At 52.6% G+C, this 19,267-nt stretch overlaps 1 protein-coding gene across 1 annotated transcript; it reads left to right on the top strand.

Moving 5' to 3' along the window:
- Positions 1-9,670: 9,670 nt before the first annotated feature.
- Positions 9,671-17,901, top strand: PERM1 (PPARGC1 and ESRR induced regulator, muscle 1). Its single transcript, XM_005514284.4, has 4 exons — positions 9,671-9,991; positions 10,516-12,522; positions 14,189-14,305; positions 16,256-17,901. The coding sequence occupies exons 2-4, from the start codon at positions 10,518-10,520 to the stop codon at positions 16,333-16,335; spliced, it is 2,202 nt and encodes a 733-aa protein (XP_005514341.1). The 5' UTR covers positions 9,671-9,991; positions 10,516-10,517; the 3' UTR covers positions 16,336-17,901.
- Positions 17,902-19,267: the final 1,366 nt, after the last annotated feature.

The following is a 19,267-nucleotide window of genomic DNA, read 5'->3' on the forward strand; positions in this document are numbered from 1 at the left end:
GAAATCACAGCTGGCAGCTTTTGCTCCAAAAAACTTTGCTTTTTTGAAAGTGTGTACTCATGGGTAAGGATTTGGGTCGAGCTATGGACAGGGGACGGCCTAACAGCCCTTCTGGAGATGGGTGTTACTGCAGTTTTTCCGTGAGCAAACCCCCATTTGCAGAAGTAGCTTCTTGATGTGGGTCTGTGGGGGCTTTGTCCAGATCTTGGGTAAAGCTGTGTTGAGGTTGTAGAGACTTCCCATCTCCCTGTCCCAAGGACAGCGGGAATCACTTCTTCTCCCACCTCTCTTCTGCCCCTTCCAGCTGGTTTCCAGCAGCTCTGCAGGTCGTTCACGCTCAGGGCAGGGGACACGGTTCTCCTTATTTGCTCATGCCTGTTTTTTATTTTGTGCTGCCTCCTGTAGCTTCCTGCTGTTGAGTCAGTTGGAAATAAGTACTTTGTGCTGAAAGAGTGATTATCTGGAAAGGCAAAAGGTAGGACCTAAGGAAAGAGGAGGCTTGGGACAGTGCCTCATAAGGGGAGCAAATCAGTGCTTCTGCAGAAACTACCTGAGCAAACAGCAGGAAACAACAGGGAGAGGCCAAGGAGAAGCTGCTGATAACCTCTAATCACCTTCCCAGAGCTGCACGGTAAATGCAGCGCTGAATCTGTTTGTGTTCAGGAGGGAGCAGCCAGGCGGGTGCTGAACTGCACTCCCTCCCTCCCTCCCTCTCTCTCTCAAGCAAGATTTCTCCTAAGCATCAATTTTGCAGAAGCCTGGTCACCAGAAACCCTTGCTTGTTCTGCAGAACTCAGGGCCTGGGGCGGTGCAGAGTGGATGCTGCTGCCTCCTGTACCGAGGCCACGGCCTCCATGGGACTGGGCAGCTTCTCCTCCGGGATTCACTCCTGCTGTAGCATGAAGGTTTGGTGTTCCGCGCTGCAGGGACAGAAAAGGAGCCTCCGGCATTCTTGCAGGGTGGGAGATGCTGGGGAAGGTCCTCCCCTTGGTTCAGAAACATCCTGACTTGAAAGCCCCTTGTGACCTCTCCCCCTTCCCCATCGGTTTTGAAGCTCAGGATGGAGAACTCTCTCAACTCCAGATATAAGCAGTTTGTTTTATTTTGGGTGCTTCTCTTGCTTTCCTTTCCTCTTCCCACTCAGAGAACTTGGGACCCTGTGGCTTTTCTTTTTGTTTGTTTTCCCATTTGTGGGCTTACTTTAATCTCTGTTACAGCATTTTGTCTCTTCACCTCCTGACTGGTGCCTGAGCCGTAAGACAAAGAGGTGTTCAGACTCCAGGCATTGAGGCCGGAGACAAGAAGCACAGCAGAGGGTGGATAGAAATGAACATTTCAACATTTTTTCCCATCTATCCCCAAAACCAATATTGACCCAAGACCCCTGTGCGGCTGCTTTAGTCAAAGTTTTACCAGACAAAGCAGATCTTGGGAGTGCAGCCCCCCCAAGAGCTCAGGGCTGAGGACATGGCTGCTCCCCAGAGGGGACAATGCGGTGTCCCCAGTGGCACTTTGTCTCCTGACATAAAGGAGCTGGTGGCACCTGGCTGGTGCTGAGTGGGGACAAACCAGAGGAGGACCAGCAGCCTTTCCCCATCACCATCGCCCTGCTCGATGGAGATCCCCTTGCTCAAGGGGATGAGGAGTTGAGGGGCTGGAGCCCTCGGTAGCAGGAGGCAGATTTTTCAGCCCCGAATTACTTTCAATTAAGGAGCGCTAGTGGGGCTGGATTTGGCCTGAGCAACAAGGGAACGGGGTCAATGCCGAACAATATCCTGTTGACATCGCTTCTGAGGAGCAATTCACCGCACGAGGGGAGAAGGGGCCTTGCTGAGACGCTCCTCAGCACAATAAAACCCTCAAAGAGGGCTTTGGCCTCTCCTCCTGCCTCCCCCAGCTCCATTATCCAGCAGGGTCTCCATCAGGCCTGTTGTTAAGGATGGGGTGGAGGGGAGAGCGAGGGGTAAGAGTGGCCATTTTCCCTTGGGCTGGTCTGCTGGTGATAGCACATCCTTGGAGAGGAGGGCCATGGGGGGCCCGGGGTTTGGATAACCTGCCTCATTAGTGGCTGTATGACATCATTATCTCACATTAGCGACACTCTTCCAGAGGTAATTGGGAAGCCTCTGGAATGGCCCCGTGACCTTTAATTAATGCAATGGGGCCTTTCCCTTGTGTGATTCCTCACTCTGCCTCAAGCAGCTGCTTCTTGTTAAGATGCCAGGAGAGGGGAGCCCTGGTCCCATGCCGGGAATTTCTAAGCCGCTATCCCCCAGGGGAGAAATAAAAAAGGTGCATGAACAGTCAGCTGCTGCCTGACTTGTTTCAGCCTCTATTTTCACCAGCTCCTTGCTCCCCCCAGCTCCAGGCTGCTGCCTGGGCAATTAGCTCTGCACAGAGCTGATTAGCTCAGCCGAGGATCCCTGCTTGATGGGTCCCTGCTCAGTGGGTGCCCCCTCGGTCCCACGGTGCCCATGTGGGGCTGCGTGACACTGACAGTGATGCCCAGTCCTTTTGCTTGCAAAGGAAAGAGGGCAAGCAGCTCTTTGCGTATCTTTGGGGAAAGGGCTTGGAGGAGGCTGGAGACATTTCTTAAGGAAGATATTTTTTTACGATGAGGATGGTAAAATACTGGAACAAGTTGGCCAGAGAGGTGGTGGATGAACCATCCCTGGAGACATCCCAGGCCAGGCTGGACGGGGCTCTGAGCACCCTGAGCTGGTGAAGATGTCCCTGCTCATGGCAGGGGGGGCACTGGGGGAGCTGGGAATGTCCCTTCAACCCAAACTATTCTATGATTCTATGATCCAGAGACCCCAGAGCTGCAGGCAGTTGGGGGATGCAGATTCAGGTTGGATAATAATCACAGGCCCAGCTTCAGATGGGGTAGATGCCAGGTAGAAATGACGTATTTCTACGATTGCCTTAGCTATCAGAGCAAGGAGGAGTCCTGTGCGCTGCTGCCAGAGAGAAGGGATAGACCCTGCTCCTCCCAAGCCTTTCATCTCACTCCAGCTGTAATTCTGGTGCCTGCTCCTGTCTTTGCAGTTGTTATTGTCTCTTCGGCTTGGTCTCAGCTGCTAAATCAATGGCCAGAGATTAGTCATTGGCAGCCCCAGGTAGCACAGTGATTTCCATTAGTGCTCTGCATCTGGGCTGTCATTATTATTAGTGCTGTTATTACAGCAGCGTCTGGAGGCTCCGGTCTGGAGTGGCACTTTGTTGTGCTTGGCACAGTGCAGGAGGGGAAAGGGTGCCGGTGCTGATGTGCTGAACAGGCAAAGGGGCTATTGCATCCCTGTTTTACAGCCAGGGTGCTAAAACACAAGCACAGTGAGTCCCAAGCAACGTCACGTTAAAAGGCTGGATGACCTAAAATACCCAGTGCATGGGTGCTGGAACTGCCCTCTCTGTGCCCTTGCCAGTAAAAAGATGTAAAGCATCATCTTCCTTATCAGCCCAGGCCAGGATTTGCTACCTCAAGTTCTTTTCAAAGAAGCCCAAGAATTTTTGCAGCATGCAAAGGAGCTCAATAGCTCAGAAACACCCAGTCCCCAGTCAGAACCCAAATAACTGGTATGCAAATACAAATGCAAGCTACACATCCACCCCACTCACAGGAACAGGGGAAAGAAGGGGAGGAGAAAACGTGCACGTAAAATAGGATTCCCAGATGTGGCATGGAGAGACGGGAAGATGGGAAGGAATCGCCTCTGTGGAGGGGTTTTGCTGAAGCATTGTTTCAATGTTAGAGCCCCTATTACACAGAACATTTAAATTACTTTTAACTTCACAATGCAGAGAACATTTAGAAGCAAGTATATTCATTAATACGAACTTCAGCATAGGTGAAACTACTACATTTATCCACATTCACGTTGGGATTGAAGAAATCAGTAAAAGAAAGGAGAATAATAGGGACTTAATGCTAACAGGACAATACTGATCCAGGGATTAAGCTGGGGGGCTTTATTTTTCTGTAACGCTCTTCTGTTATTGTGAATACAACATAGTGAAAAAGAACCTCTGAAAGTCAGTCCACATTCAGAGCATGGGGGGGGCTCAGAATTTGAAGCTGAGGGGAGCGCAGCTCTCCATAGCACACAACTATGTGGGGATTCCCATTTTACAGCCTCGGTCTTCAGAGAGTTAATGCCACCGGTCTCCAAGGCTGGTTTAATTCAAGCCAGACTGGAGGAGCTGCTCAAGGCTCAGCTGGAGCTTTTGCCTGGGACAATCCAGCCTTTGGGAGAGAGGGTGAGCGGAGCAGCCCCGTGCAAGGAGCTACCGGTGTCTGTTGTGCTTGGAACCCGACCTCTCCTTTTGCTCTTTCAAGCTGCTGCCAGTGGGTGGGCTGAGATCAGTGGAGTGGCCGATCTGCTGGGAGTTAGAATAACACAACCGCCGTGCCCCGTTCAGCCGGGAATCGGATCTGTTTGGAAGGGGGTGGGCAGCGCCGAGGTGAAGAACTTGGGACCTTGAGGACGGATGGAGTCCTGCAGATGTGGAACAGCTGGCATTTGGGGGCTGGGGTGGGAGAGGAGGCCATTTCAACCCAAAACATAATTAATCAGCAGCTTGGATGGAAAACGGAGCTGTGGCTGCAGGTCCAGCTACTGTTGCCCTTTCCAGGCCCACAGCCAGAATGGGGAGGGGGGAGATTCGTGGAGCTGACATTAAGTGAGAATGTCCCCGGTCGTCCTCTCCTCCCATGTCTCATCCCACAGCTCCCAAGGACCAGCATCCCCATCCTGCCCAGCACCGCATTCCCCCCCACTGCTCCAGCCCCAAACAGCCTCTCTCCTTCACATCACGATGGAGAGTGCGGGAGAAAAACACCACCACATAGGTGGCCTAAGACACCAGCTCATGCCCCTGTGAGTTTTGCTTTATGCCTTTACCAGGTGGGTCTGAAGATCTCCTCATCCCCAGCTGGGATTCTCAAAAATACCATTTGAGCACAGATAGAATAGCTGGTTAAACCTTCAGGGGCAAGCTCTTCCAGCCTTACAGAATGTGGCTTTTTCCTTTCCCCAACAGGCACCACAGCAGCTGGAGGAGACGCTCAGGAGATATCAGCTTCCCCCGCTTACAGCCTGGGATCCTGACTGCTCTAATACCACTACAGTCCTAATGTCCAGGACATCTAAACCTTTTTAGGGTTGGCATAGACCTGTGCACCAGGAGGAGGTTAAAAATCGAAGGAAAGCGCGAACTTTCTGGCTATAAGTGACATCTAGTGGAAACGGCAGGAAAAATGAGTTCAGCAGGTAAAATACTGGTCCTGTTTGTTCGGTGGTGAAAATCTGATTCCTGTGAGATGGAACTTCAGCCCAGCAGCTTCTTTTCCTGACTTGTAAAAATAAATAGAATAGCCTTATCTGTCTGGGTATGACTTGCAGAGCTTGGCATGCTCGGTTTATCTCACGTCAGTGAGCAACATGAAAAGCGAGATGGCTGTGACGTGACAGCGGTTACCTGGCCTTATGGCTGCTGGTCCCGAGCCAGAAACGCTACAGCCACAACAGCCCATGCACTGGGCTGGTATTACTGTGCTATACTTCAGATTAAAACAATGCGGTGGGCTAATTGTGTGCTGCTGGGCTGGGGATCTGCAGAATGTGCCCCTCAGAGATGCTGAGTCCCGGGTCGTGGAATCAGAGAATCATTTTGATTGGAAGAGACCTTCAAAAGCATCGAGTCCAGCTGTTAACCCACCCCTGGTACTACCCCATGTCCCTGAGAACCTCATCTCCACATCTGTTCAACCCTTTCCAGGAAGAAATCGTTCCCAATATCCAATCTAAACATGTCCTTGTGCAACTTGAGGTTGTTTCCTCTCATCCTGTCAGGAATAGGAATAAGGAATAAGGAATAGGAATAGGAATAGGAATAGGAATAGGAATAGGAATAGGAATAGGAATAGGAATAGGAATAGGAATAGGAATAGGAATAGGGAGGGGCAGGAAGGGTCCAGCCAGTAGAATAGATGCAGCCTGAGGCTATTCTTGTGCAGAGCAAAGCCAAAGCTTGCAGGGAAACCTGAAACCCAGTGAGACTTGGATTAGCAACCCGAAACTCAGGCCAGGATACAAGGCTTTTGGAAGAGCTTGGCAGAGTTTCAGGCGAGTGCGGGCTGAGTTTCAAGCCGGCGAAGGCGCTGACCTTTGAGTGAGCCCGCTGCTGGCTGCTGGGGAAGCATGGGGCTGAATTTTAAGAGAGCCTGGGGAGTTTCAGGCAAAAAAAACCCCAAACAAACCCAAAACAGTTAAAGGGTTATGCAAAAACAACACAGACCTCTTATGGTTTGGGGGTGATAATTCCCAGCCACTCACCTGCCCCCAAACCAGCAAAACCAGCCTGGTGGTTCCAGCTTCATTGCACTCTGAGTTTCAATGCAGATTTAACCCCTTCCTCAGCAAGGAGGAGCTGTTACTTCCAGGCTTTCTTCCAGGGGAGATCTAAATTCTATTTTTGCTCTCTCCCTGTCTCATGGCTGTTGGCAGCACAAGGTAGAAGCTGGACCTGAGCAGCTCAGCATTCCCAGCACCCAGACACGTAGGGTTGAGCTGTCTATATGACAGCTTGTACCCCTGAGGAATCTATGGAAGGTGGGAAATGAAGCAGATCGGGGAGAAGAGCACAAGATGGAAAGGCTGGTGCTGTGAGAGCAGAAGAGCAGAGCCTGGGGATCAGCTGGAGGTGGGCAGACAAGGCCACTCTGTATCAGTGACCGAGGCTGAAGGAGGGTGATAAACCAAAGCAGAAGAAAGCATGAGAAAATGGGCACAAACAGAGCTGTCTGTCCCAGGCAGTGGGAAGCAGCAAGGGCTGATGTAATTTTGCTCCTGAAGCTGTGAACACATTTATCGTCCCGTTATATTTGTGTGTGTGTTTTGTTTTGTTTTTTTTCCCCATTGCTTTTCCTGCAAACTCATCCCTCTCTCCCTCCCCAAAGACACAGCATGTGATGGGTCTGGATCAGGGCAGGGAGGATGCGTTTGGAATCAGACCCACATTTCTCTGTCTTGTCTGCGTTGTCCCAGCAGCAAATTCAGCCAAAGCCTCCACACTCGTGATGTTTTAGTGCTGATTTTAAAAGCTCTGTGAAGGTAAATTTTTCCCAGATGGAGTTTCCTAGGTGGGAAATTGCTTATTTTAGAGTATTATTCTATATAGCTCTGTTAGCTCCTTTGCCCCCCTGCCAGTCTGCTGAAGTCCCTTTACACTGGGAGTAACAAATGTGGAGCCTGAAGCCGCAGGAGGGGTATTTATACCAAAGGAATGGCCCCCCCATGCACTCCTGGTTTTCTTGCCCAGCTCTCTTTTCCATGCCCTTGATTCTGGCTCCTTCTCCCACATTGTGTCCTGTGTTGTCAGGCAGAGAGGGGCCTCATCTGCTGCTTTATTTCAGGCCCTTCTCCAATTACACGTTGACATTAGTTATTTATATAATATCCTTAATAGCAAAGCATCAATATTGGAGGTACTGGGAGGTGGTGGGAGGCCTGTCCCCCCCTGTCTGCAGCATGGCAGGGGGTCCCAATGGTCCAGAGGTGCTGGAGTAGCCCCACAGCATCCTGGCATCTGGCATCAGCATCTCAGGAGATGGAGCGAGGGTCCCGGAGAGGCACACAATCGGAAAGATTTATTCCTAGAAAGGGTTGTCAGGCATTAGAACAGGCTGCCCAGGGCAGTGGTGGAGTCACTATCCCTAGAGGGGTTGAACAGACATGGAGATGAGGTTCTTGGGGACATGGGTTAGTGTCAGGGTTGGATTAATGGTTGGACTCGATGATATTGAGGGTATCTCCCAACCAAAATGATTCTGTGATTCTTTCACACACCATGTGCCAGAAGGTAATGGGAGACAATCTGTCTGGGCTGCAACTGCTGGATGTCCTTCACAGATGGCAAAATGTCCCTTCTGCAGCCTACATGGCTCGGGACACCGTGCCTTGCCCTTGAAGTCCACGCTGCGCTTTTATGTCCCCCCCAAAAGCAAGGCAGGGAAGTACTCGCAGATGCGTAATTTCCCCGAGGACGGTGTGTGGGCTTTACCCTGGACAGCTAAATAAATACTTGGATGTCTCCTGCGCCGAGACTTGTTTGTGTCTCTGAGGCCGCGGTGGAACGTGCGGTGGGGTGTGTGCAGTTCCTGCTGGGTTTGGTGTGCGGCTGCTCCAGCGCTGGGTTTAAATGTGACACTGATAACACGGGCCGCCAGCCCACTGCTGGCTTCCAGTTCCGTCTCGCTGCCTCCGCCTCTTTTATGTTCTCTGCTGCGGTTTTGCAAGGCAGAGTTTAAAGGTTTCTCTGACTAACCCCAGCTGCCGGGCTCAAAGGGAAGGAAGTTTGGCTGCAGCCAACAAAAGGAAGCTGGTTGGTTTCCCTTCTGCGTCTGTGAGCGCGTGTGAGGGGGAGCGGGAGAAGGGTGTAGCCAGATCAGAAATGAGATAGGACGGGAAGGCATCAAACCTCTTTCCTTCTATATTTTCTCGGCTTAACAAGCTCCTTGTGTGCGTCAGCCCGGAGCATGGAGAGCGGAAGCGCCTCCTGGGCGATCTTTACCCGGTGGCGTGGGGCAGTGAGCTCCGGCTGCCGGGGTGCTGCTAGCTCCTGGCTCGCTCCTCGGCAGTGCAGTGTGTGTAGGCAGCCACGACGGGGAGCTTCCTTCTCGTGGGATGGCTGGTGTTGGCAGGATAACAGCCTGGTTGTCCTCTGGCACACGGGACAGGAGCTGGGTGCTGGTCCCCAGCTTCCCAGAGCACACAGTGGGGCATGGCTGGCACCCCGTCCCCAACAACGACCCCCGAGGTGGATGTGATAGGATGAGAGGAAACGGCCTCAAGTTGCACCAGGGGAAGTTTAGATTGGATCTTGGGAACAATTTCTTCCCAGAAAGGGCTGTCAGGCATTGGAACAGGCTGCCCAGAGCAGTGCTGGAGTCACCATCCCTGGAGGGGTTGAACAGACACGGAGATGAGGTTCTCAGGGACATGGGTTAGTGCCAGGGCTGGGATAATGGTTGGACTTGATGATCTTGAGGATCTCTTCCAGCCAAAATGATTCTGTGACTCTATCCATCTCCAGTCTGGGTTCTACAGTAGGCTGGTGGCCCCAGGGGTGGCTGGTGACCCCAGGGGTGGCTGGAGCCCTGGGCAGCGCTGGTCCCCTCGGGGCAGCCGGGGCTGGAGCTGGGCTTGTGCTGACGCCCACAGCCACTATGCTGCAGGCAACTCCTTCAGGGCATCTATTTCTGGCCTCCAGAGCTATTTCTGGTTCTGGTTGCTGACCTTCCAGGCCAGTCACTTCCCCTGTAACTCCCTCGTGCCGGGCTCACCCCAAATCTCTGACCCTGGGCTCCCTCTGCCACCCACACCAGATGCTCCCGGGCAGCATGGGATGGCTGCCATGCACCATGCAATGTTTGTCACAAGAACATGATGCTGGCTGTGATCTTTTGATGTAAGTCTGCATCAAGCTGGCAATAAGTGCCCTAGGAGTGCTACTAATAGGCAAAGGATGGCATGGTTTTGTCACCTTAGAGATGGATAATCTACAGACTGAGGCAAAGAGGTGGGTATGTTGAAAAAAGAGCAGTTATTGCCATACAGCTGTGACCTCTGTGGCCTGGACCCCTTCTCTGCTGACTGTCCCAACCCCACACAGAGGGCAGGAGTGAGCGATTGGCATCAGGAGTGGTCCTGGAGACCCCAGATCCCGTGGGACAGAAATGCATTGGCTGGCACCCTTGCATCTTCCCCACCAGCTTCTATATATGGCCCTGCCCTCTCTGGACCCATCACACTCGGATCTCAAGTGACACGCTGGGGAGGAAGGGGGGGGTGCCTATTTTTAGCCCCTGAATGGATCTGTGCTGGAGCCGAGCTCTCTGCCCCCGTCAAGGGTACAGCATCATGTTGTGTTGGGAGATTTTTCCTGCGTGGCTTTTCGAATGGCTCCATCACCGGCTCAGACTGTGGTGCAGGTAGGATGCAGCTTTGTGGTCTCCTTCTCCTCCTGCAGCTGGATCCCTCCCTGCTGGTTTAGGGCTCTGTTGCATCTCCCTGCCTAGGGCCATGGGTATGAAAGGGGCTGCTGTGACTTGCTGAAATGTCCTTGTTTGGACTCTGCTTCATGCTGCCTTCATGCTTGATGCCTACATCCCCCACTTTCTAAAATGGGCTGTGGGCAAAGGGAGTAGGAAAAGGGTGTGTGAGGTGCAATGCTGCTGTGGAGAGAATCTCAAACCATCTGTGCTTGGGGAGCAGAGGCAGAAGGGACCAGAGGGGGGTAGCAGTGGTCTCTCACTGCTGGCTGGGTTCTGGCCTGTCCTTGCCGCCCAGGGATTTCAGCTGGAAATGAGTGAGGATGAGGGAATGCAGCAGGCAGGGAAGCAGGGCAGAGACCTGGGGTAAAGGGTTATGGACATACACTTATGTCTGCTGATGCTGGTGGCCCATCCTCATGCCCTCATCTCTCCGGCCTCTTCCCCTTGCTTTGCTGCTGCAGGCATGGATAATTTCGAGTACAGCATCCAGCTGAACGACCGGGACTGGGCTGAGTTCTTCTTGGCGTCGGAGGAATGCGCCCTAGTGCCGGCTGCCCTGGCCACGGCCGAGGAGCAGTGCCTCAGTGACATTGAACAAGGGGACGGCACACCGGGGAGGGACTGTCACAGCAGCAACGGGCAGATTGCGGCGAGGGTGGGCAGTGAGCCAGGGCCTGGCACGGGAAGCTCTGCCCCACGTGGGGTGCCCAGAGACACCCCCCTGCGCTGGCCCGCCGGCCGGTACCTCTCCTTCCCGGAGCTCCTCTCGGGCAGCGAGGACGAAGCAGATCTGGGCTCAGTCGCCAGGTTTCTGTGTGACAGCGACAAGCCCGGCTGCCCTTCTTCCGCCCCAATGCCCAGCGTGCAGGGGACGCAGCCCCCCTGTCCCCCCGCAGCCGCTGGCAGCCCAGGGCAGGACGCAGCGTGTGAAGCAGCAGCACCGCAGCCGGCATCGGAAAAAGGAGCAGCTGGCGGCAGTCATGCCATGGAGCCTCCCAGCCACCCAGCTGCAACAAGCGTCCCTCGGCAGGGAGGGGACGCAGGAGGGGAACGGCCCCACGGCAGCCCGGTGGTGGCACAGCCACCAGTGCCGGGCATCTCGCCGGCACCACCTGCCTCCCCGGAGAGCTCAGCGAGGAAAAGTCCCAGCGTTTCCCGCTCGGAGCCCAGGCTACGGGGACCCTTGCGTGACCACCCGCCGAGCCCATCCCTGGAGGCTGTGCCCAAAGCACCCGTCTTTCCGCCGCGGGACGAGGCGAGCGGGGAGAGAGCGGGTGCTGAGCCGAGCTCCCCAGCTGCTTCCCCAGAGGTGGTGAGGCCCAAGGTGCCGGGGCAGATGAGAAAGAGCCGCAAGCAACGTGGAGCTGCTGCCACTGAGGCAGCCCAGGGGGACAGGGAGACTCCAGGGACTGTGGGACAAGGGACGGTGGTACCTGCAAAGGCACCTTTAAGCTCACCAATGTCCTCACGAAAGAGCAAAGGGAAGGAGAAGGCAGCCAAGGCTGCTCCTGTGAAGATGGGGAGCGAGGAGGCAGCGGAGAGCAAACGGCCGGTGCCCAGCCCTGGTGTGGATGGGGGCGAACCAGATGCGAGTGCTTCTCCGAAGCAGAAGGTGAAGGAGCTGGGGGCACAGTCCCCAGGGAAAACAAGGGCCACCAAGCATTCAAAGCCAGGGCAGGCTGGTGGCTCGGGCATACGTGACAATTTGCCAGTGATCGCTGCCAGCGAAGCTGCAGCTCCTTCGGGAGAGGCGTGCCAGGAGATGCCGAGGAAGCCTCCCCATCCCAAGAGTGTGGCAGCTTTTGGGGGAGATGCTGCTGAGGGAGCTCATGGGGAACCTGTATCTGAGACCCCCAGAGAGCTGGGACCCCCTTGCTTCACCACCGGGGACTTTGCAAGGACAGACACCCTGGACGTGACTTGGCCAGAGATGTATGACTATTTGTTCTGTGAATCCCAAGGGGAAGATGAAGGAATGGGGAGCTCAGTGGAGGAGGAGATAACACCCTTGGAAAGGGAAATGTCCTTGCCTGAACTGTATGAATATTTTTTCAATGAACCAGAAGGAAAAAGGAAAAAAGCCAAGGGTAAAGACAGAAAGCAAAAGAAGTTCGGCAGCTTGGACCATGCTCAGCTGCAAAACAAGGATCTCGACTTGGCTCCAGCTGGAGACACCCTGGTTATCTCTGTTCCTGAGGTGTATGAACACTTCTTTCAGGATGGGCCTGGGAACAGAGCGGGCTGGAGAGGGGTTTTCTCAATCACACCGCCCTCCGAGATGAAAAAAGCCGTGGGGGCTTTGAAGACCCTCCTGCAAAGGCCAATGGATCTCGTCAGAGGCCAAGCCTCAGCCTCCCCGGCTCTGGTGCGGAGAGGATCTGCAGAGAAGCTCCCGCTCGTGCCGCTGGCTCCGCGGGGAAGAGACCAGGCACAACCAGATGTTTTGGACATGGCCCTTGCTCTGAGAGGTAAAGCCCGGTTACCCCCACGTAGAGATGTGCCTCTGTCCTGCACGGTCTGTCCTGCCTCTGGCCCTGCTGCAGCCACCTCCAATCCAGCCATAATGGCATTAATGCCACTGCAGTGATTTTGGAGGGCTCTGCCAGGTGTAGCTGGTCTAAACCCACACTCCTGGCACACTAACCGTGCCACCCAGCAGCCCTGGGCGTTAGCAGGGATCTCTGGAAGTGCAGCTAAAGCCACCGCCGTGACATACTGTGTCACATTGGCTCGCTCTCGTGATGCTCGCGCTGTCCCTGTGCCAAGCGAGTGCTGCTGGCCAGTGCTGCAGGACACAGGGACAGGGAATCTGGGGATATTCTGTGTATATTCTGCACACAATTTGCTTTGCTCCCTGCTAACTCCTGGGACAGAGGTGGCCCAAAGTCCTTGTCCCAGCTGATTCAGTTGTCCCCCTGAATGGATATAACTTATTGTAGATGTCATCTATTCTTTTGCACGCTGGTCAAGAAAAGCTTACTGAAGTAGATAGATGCATTAAACTGCAAGGTCTGGTAGAGATAGGAATCCCCTCCTCCAGTGCCATCCCACTGCCTGCAGAACTGCATACCTGCGTTTCTGATGAGGGAATGGGAGGCAAAGCAGCAAAATCCTTCTTTACCAATGCCCCGGAAACAAAGCAATGGCTGTCCTGCTAAGGCTGGGCTGCTAATTGATCTAATATTGGTGGGCGAAAAGTGTGTACAGAGTGAAACATGCCCAAAGGCAAGGGGGACTGTAAAACACACACCAATTCGAAACACACCCTCCCAAAACCTCTGAGGTTTCCTGAACATTGACTGTTGCTGGAGGCAGGCAAGAGAAAAAGGAATAAAGGGAGAGCAAGTCTGACCCACTAGGACAGCCTGTGTATTTATATTAAAGCTTATATGATGCTTACAGCCACTGTGCCTCACAGTTAATATTAAAACCAAACAATGAATGAGTCACCCCAAATGGTGCCTCAAAATGGAGCTTCCACTCTGTTTGCACAGAGAAAAACCCCTCTGCTGTGGTCATAGCTAATTAATAAGCAAGTTTTAATTAAAAGCCTAACCAAATAAACATAGGAGCAAAAACAACCTACTCTTGCAACATGTCTTTGAGTTGTGCTAGACTGGAGCTCCAGCAGAGGATGAAATGCAGAGCGGTCCCTGGACCTGGGTGGGGTGAGGTGGGATCTATGGGGAGATGCTGAGCACTGGTGCTTCTTGGGGGGCTATTTGTTGTCCTAGAGCTGTGGGAATCTCCCCGGACATTGTCGTGTAGGAAGGTGACCCTGCCCGGAGGGATCTGTCAGCATCAGCAGCCAGCCCAGGAATTGCTCTCTCCTAAATCTTCTCCCTGCTTCCAGGGAATGAGCACCATTAATAAATATTTGCCTGGGGCTCTTAACAAAGTGTAAAACTGAGAGGGGTGAAAAATATGGCTCTCTCCTTATGAAACCTACCTGAGTCCTAAATAGATGTGTTTGACTTGACCAATGGTGAAAAAAAGTCTTTTGGGAGGGAAAATGTGAGACAAAAACATATTTCTCTGGAAGTCCAAGGGACCCAATGCCCCAGAGGCAGACAAGGTGTCTCAAAACCCCACAGGTGTCTTAAAAGCCCAAACCTTGTGCTGTTCTTCTTGCAGGGAGACCCGAGGCTCCGCTGGCGCTGACCCACAAGGACATGTGCCTGGTCTTCTGTGCCTTTGCATCCTGGGTGGTGAAGACCTCTGACCTGCGCTCTCCGGATGCCTGGAAGACGGGTACGTACGGTGCCCAGCCTGGGAGAGGGGTGGAAAGGACCTGGTGGAGAAAGGCAGGGATGCTAACACGCCTAATGGTGCCTGCGGGAAAACGCAGTCATCCTCCTGGTTTTCCAAAGCATCCTGTTCCTTTTTAATGCCTTCTCTCTCCTGTAGAAATGGAAGTCCTGATTCCTACTCACGTTGTCTTTTCCCCACACAAAGTGACTTGACAAGTCTGTACTCCCAGCTTTGGCCCCACTCCATCCCAGGACCTGTACCAGTGTGCCAGGGGGAGAGAAGCTTCTTTAGGGTCCCTGCTGGCTAGAAGTTGAATCAGGACCTCGGGCATGCAGGTTTATACTCCTTCATCTCAGCTGGAACAAACATACTTATTTTTCTAGTGTGCTGTAAACATATAAGCTTTTTTCTAAATACAGCTTAGCTGATGTATTACTATTATCCTGTGCACAGAGTCCTGCAAGTAAACCGAGCTCTGTCAGTTCCTCTCCAACTTTTTTTAAAAAAATAATTTGAATAACTGGTGGGGAAAGAGGTGGCATTTGAATAACTGGTGTTGAGGAAGCTCAAGCAACCCTAATGAGCTGAGCTGTGGCCCAAGAGGTGCAGGTTGCTGGACCGCGATGGCAGCATCCCTGCCCTGGATGAAGCAGATGGAGGATACAGCCCATGGGCACCCAAGAGCCCTTCACCACGGGGTGAGACACCAGAGCCAGGGCTTCCTGCAGCTTGTCCGGGGGAGGAATGTTCCCCACTAAGGTCACACAGGAAGCTGACACCCCAGGCTGAGAATAGCTCGTTAGCTAAAGTTGCTGGGTGCAGTCATCACAAGGAGCTTTTGGACTGTTCCTCCTCAACTTCTCAGTATGAGATGGGAGACGTGGCCCCGGAAAGGGTGCGAAAAGCGGGATATGGGCCTCGTGCCACCAGGGTTGCGTAACCCGGCATGCAAAGAGGACCCCGGCGAGGAGGGAGGGGAGAGGCGGATCGACACCATGAACTAGCAATTCTCTTTCAGCATTTTAGGTTATAACAAGTGGAATTTCCCTGTCTGTGTCCCAAGCTCCGATGCATAAATCAAAATCAAGACTGAACTTAAACTGGAAAGTCCAAAGGCACAACTTGGGTTCCCTGTTTGGTTTGGGCACAGACCAGGGGAATTTGACCTCTCTTATAAGCCAAGATAAAAACATTAGCTGGAAGTACAGAGAAAAGTTTTATTCTGAATGCAGAATCTCCATTAGTTGTTTTTTGTATCTCTCCATTTTCTGATTCTGGGGTTTGGGTATTTTCTGCTTTTGGTTGGGATCAAATTATCCACAGATAACTCACAAAATTATATTTTTCTTGGCATCTTCCTGGTCCAAACAGAAGCAGGAAATGAAGGGACCGTCCTGAAGCCCTGGTGAGATTTCCTACTGTGGCCTTCTCATCCAAGATTAGACCCATTAGATCTCCACAGGATCACAGAATCATTTTGGTTGGAAAAGACCTTTAAGACCATCAAGTCCGACCATCAACATAGCACTAAGTCCACCTCTAAACCATGTCCCTAAGAACCTAATCTATGCGTCTTTTAAACATCTCCAGTGAACCTGTGTATCTAACCACCACCCATGTCTACTACACCCATGAAGTCTATGTTGTGTTTCCTTGAAATACAGATGTTTCTTGTGAAATGGTGGTGTGATCTGTGCACCCAAACTGTAGGGCTAGATGTGGTCAACCAGGCTGTGGGCAGCTCGGCACTGAACACAGTGGGAACATGCACAGTGTGGTGGGGATGAAGAGCATAGGCAGGAGAGGTCTTGGAAAGGGAGAGGAGTGAAGTCCCACGGTCTCAAAAAACAGAGCCAAGTAGCTTGTGACCTTCAAGTTTTGGAACTGTGATTTTCAGGTCTGGAAGAAGCACCCAGACTCACTCTGGAAATGTCTTGGGCTCTTTTCCAGTGTTCCTGGCAAGTTTTGGCACGCTTTCTGCCATCCGCTACTTCCGAAGGCAGGTCAGAGAAGGATGCCCCCGGCCCTAGGCTCATGCCAAGGGTGCTTCCCGAGGACAGGCGAGGACGTCGGTGGCAGAGGCCGGGGACTTTGTTCTTGGGCGGTGCGAGAAGCCTGGATCCCAGCACCGAGACTTCTCTGGACCCATCCCGAAATGGGACGGTTTGTCACAGGAAGCAGGATCCTTCTGGTGACAGTCATTTACAATACGGTAGGCGGTTTGTACCTGTACTGGACAGAAGAGGAGCCCAGCGTGGGCTGGCTCTGTTCTTTCTTTGCACACTTCTTGCATACTTCTGCTGTCTCCCAGGAGCAGTCACAGTGTCTGTTCCAGGGCACTGTTTGTCTGTCCTCCCTCCTGAAGTCGTTTGGTGGCAAGAGAAGGCACCGAGGTGGTGGAGGGAGGAGAGAGCAAGAGAAACCAGGAAAGTGCTTCATTCCTATGAAAGGGCTGGGGTGTCTGTGGAGGAAGAGAATATAGAGTTTTGGGGAAGAGCTGTCTCTGTCCCAAGACAGGGCTTTGCTAGGCATGTACTGGCCACACGCTGAGCCGGGCGGTGCTAAATGGGGATGGAGGAGCCACTCACTTGGCAAAGCCCATGTCTCCCATGACTGGTTTGGCTGATAGCAGGAGGACTCATCCTCTTGGGTTTCACTCCAAGAAGTCACAGCTCGGTCTGAGGGTTCAGGAGGCTGAGATAGGGTTTCTGCCATGGGTGAGAAGCACCCACTGCAAGGACACATCTCACACGGGGAGGTGTCGCACAGCCAGGGAAAGGGACAGCCGGAGGTGGCTGTGCAGGATGGAAAGGGGCTGCAGGGGCAGCAGAAAAAAGGGCTGAGCTCAGGGAAGCCTCAGGAAAGAGCCCTGACAAGGACAGGAGCATGCTGAAGAGGAGAAGGTGGCACATGTACACATTTGGCTCTGACAATCAGCAGATGGAGGGTCTAGGTGTATCACTTGGTCCCTCCACTGCCTCCCATCCCGCAGACATCAAGTTCACTGGGAGGAGATGCCAAATGTGTCACCTTGCGGGGCTGGAGAGGGCTGGAGGGGACACAGAATGGAAAATGGTGTGAAAAAGGAAAAGGAAGCAGCTCAGGTTCTTCCCTGTCCCCAGTGTCTGCCGGATCACTCAAGGGCATTATTCATGAGGGTTTTTCTTTACTCCGAAGTCTGCTAACAGCATGGATGTGAGATTTGTTGAGCACATAGGGACCAGATCCACAAAGTTACTGGGGGGAAATCTGCCCAGAAAACCTGTGTGCATCTGCCTATGGGCTTTATAGGAACAGTCTGTGGCAACGTTTGTTGTACAAATTGAGAGAGAAGAGGTTTAGCTCTTTCCTTGCAATGCAGAGTGCCATGAAATTTTAATGTGTGTGGGGTTGTACTTAAGACCACGTATTATTGCTGATAGGAGAGCACACTGTACAATTGTACGGTGAGATATGTAGCAGTAAATAGCAAGAGAGAGAGATGTACAGGCTCTATATGGACTATAGTAGCTGTATACCCAGTAAGAAGAGTTTTGTGGAGGAGGAGAACAGATAAATTATGCTGGAAGCTTCTAATAAAGATCTATCCCATTTAATACTTTTGTGTACATTCCTGTGTCTACATTGTTTGATCCAGAGGGCCCTGTCCGCTCTCCTGTCTCAGAAACACTCATTCTCGAGCAGAATCCTGCCAGTCTTCCAACCCGCTCCTCCTGGGATCCGCTGAACAGATCAGCGAGCACAAGTCAATACAAAGCAGCAGCTCCCAGGTTCGGTCCATCGATCCTCATCGCCTCTGCCCTCCCCAGCTCCCCACGACGCAGGTCTGATCCGCATCCCAAGCTGTGCCCATCAAACCCCCTTTCCTCCAGGCACGGGGGAAGCTGAAATGTTCGCATATGCCGAGTTTTACTGTTTATCCAGCCATAATCCATTAATTGCTCTCCGTTTTCTCGGTGGCAGGTGGAAATGCAGCAGCCTTGGCATGGCAGGTGGGAAATGGGGGAACAGCTGGAGGAACCAGGCAATTTTAATTATGCAGGGGCTTTCCTGGGAGCGGAGCAGAGCAGAAAAAGGTCAGAGGAGGGCAGCAGACAGGTTTACTGCGAGGAGAGAGTCTCTGAGACTCACAGCTCCTGTCCCAGGGGGCTCTGGCTCTTCCTGAGAAGTTCCTCACACAATGAAATCCCCATGGTAAGGGACACACTAAATCCTGAATGGTCACTGCTGACTTCTTCCTTGGTTTGAATTTGTTCAGGTTTTGTGCTTTCTAGCCTTGTCACGCAAATCTGGAGCAAATAACATTTTCCCTTTGCTTTGCAGGTGCAGGAACAGTTGGTTTCCCTGCCAGCCGTGTGCAGCGCTCCCAGGTGCAGCGCCGGCAGCGAGTAAATCCCTGTGCTAAAAGCCATTGAATTCAATGCTGGGCAAAACAGTTGGGAAAGCTGTTCTGGTTTGCTTTCACACTCCGAGGGATGTGGGGTTTATCTCACTCTCTCAATGCCTCTATCCTCGTGTTCAAAATCTCGTGCTAAGTTTATTCCCAGGAGAGCTCAGTACTCATGTTGAGCTGTAGGTGACATGAGGTGCCTGTCACGTCCACCAGCGAGTGCCCTTTGCCTGTTTGTGATAACTGGTGTCTGATCCTTTGGATGTCAATGGGATTTGGCACCTTCGCTTGTTAAAAGTTATGGAACGTGCCAGATGATCCATCAGGTTATAGGTGCGTTTCACACTCCTTTTGTTCGATACTGGAAGAGGCAGACGAGATAAATATTTCACAAGATAGATGTTTCCAGCCCACTGCAGAGGCAAAAGGGAATATTGAAAGATTGTGTAGGTATCAGGAGATCAGCTCTGGGAGCGTCTGCTGTGCTTAGTTGAGCAGCAGCGTCTCTCGTGTCCTTCAAGGAAACCAGCCTGGACTTGCCTGCAATTTCAATGCTTGGTTCATTCTCCGAC

The sequence above is a fragment of the Columba livia genome, chromosome 21 (assembly GCF_036013475.1).
Source record: "Columba livia isolate bColLiv1 breed racing homer chromosome 21, bColLiv1.pat.W.v2, whole genome shotgun sequence".
Taxonomy (NCBI): Eukaryota; Metazoa; Chordata; class Aves; order Columbiformes; family Columbidae; genus Columba; species Columba livia.

Coding starts and splice junctions, on each gene's coding strand:
- PERM1 (XM_005514284.4), top strand. CDS start 10,518: ATGGATAATTTCGAGTACAGCATCCAGCTGAACGACCGGGACTGGGCT. Junction 12,523..14,188: donor CATGGCCCTTGCTCTGAGAG/GTAAAGCCCGGT, acceptor TTCTTCTTGCAG/GGAGACCCGAGGCTCCGCTG. Junction 14,306..16,255: donor TCCGGATGCCTGGAAGACGG/GTACGTACGGTG, acceptor GCTCTTTTCCAG/TGTTCCTGGCAAGTTTTGGC.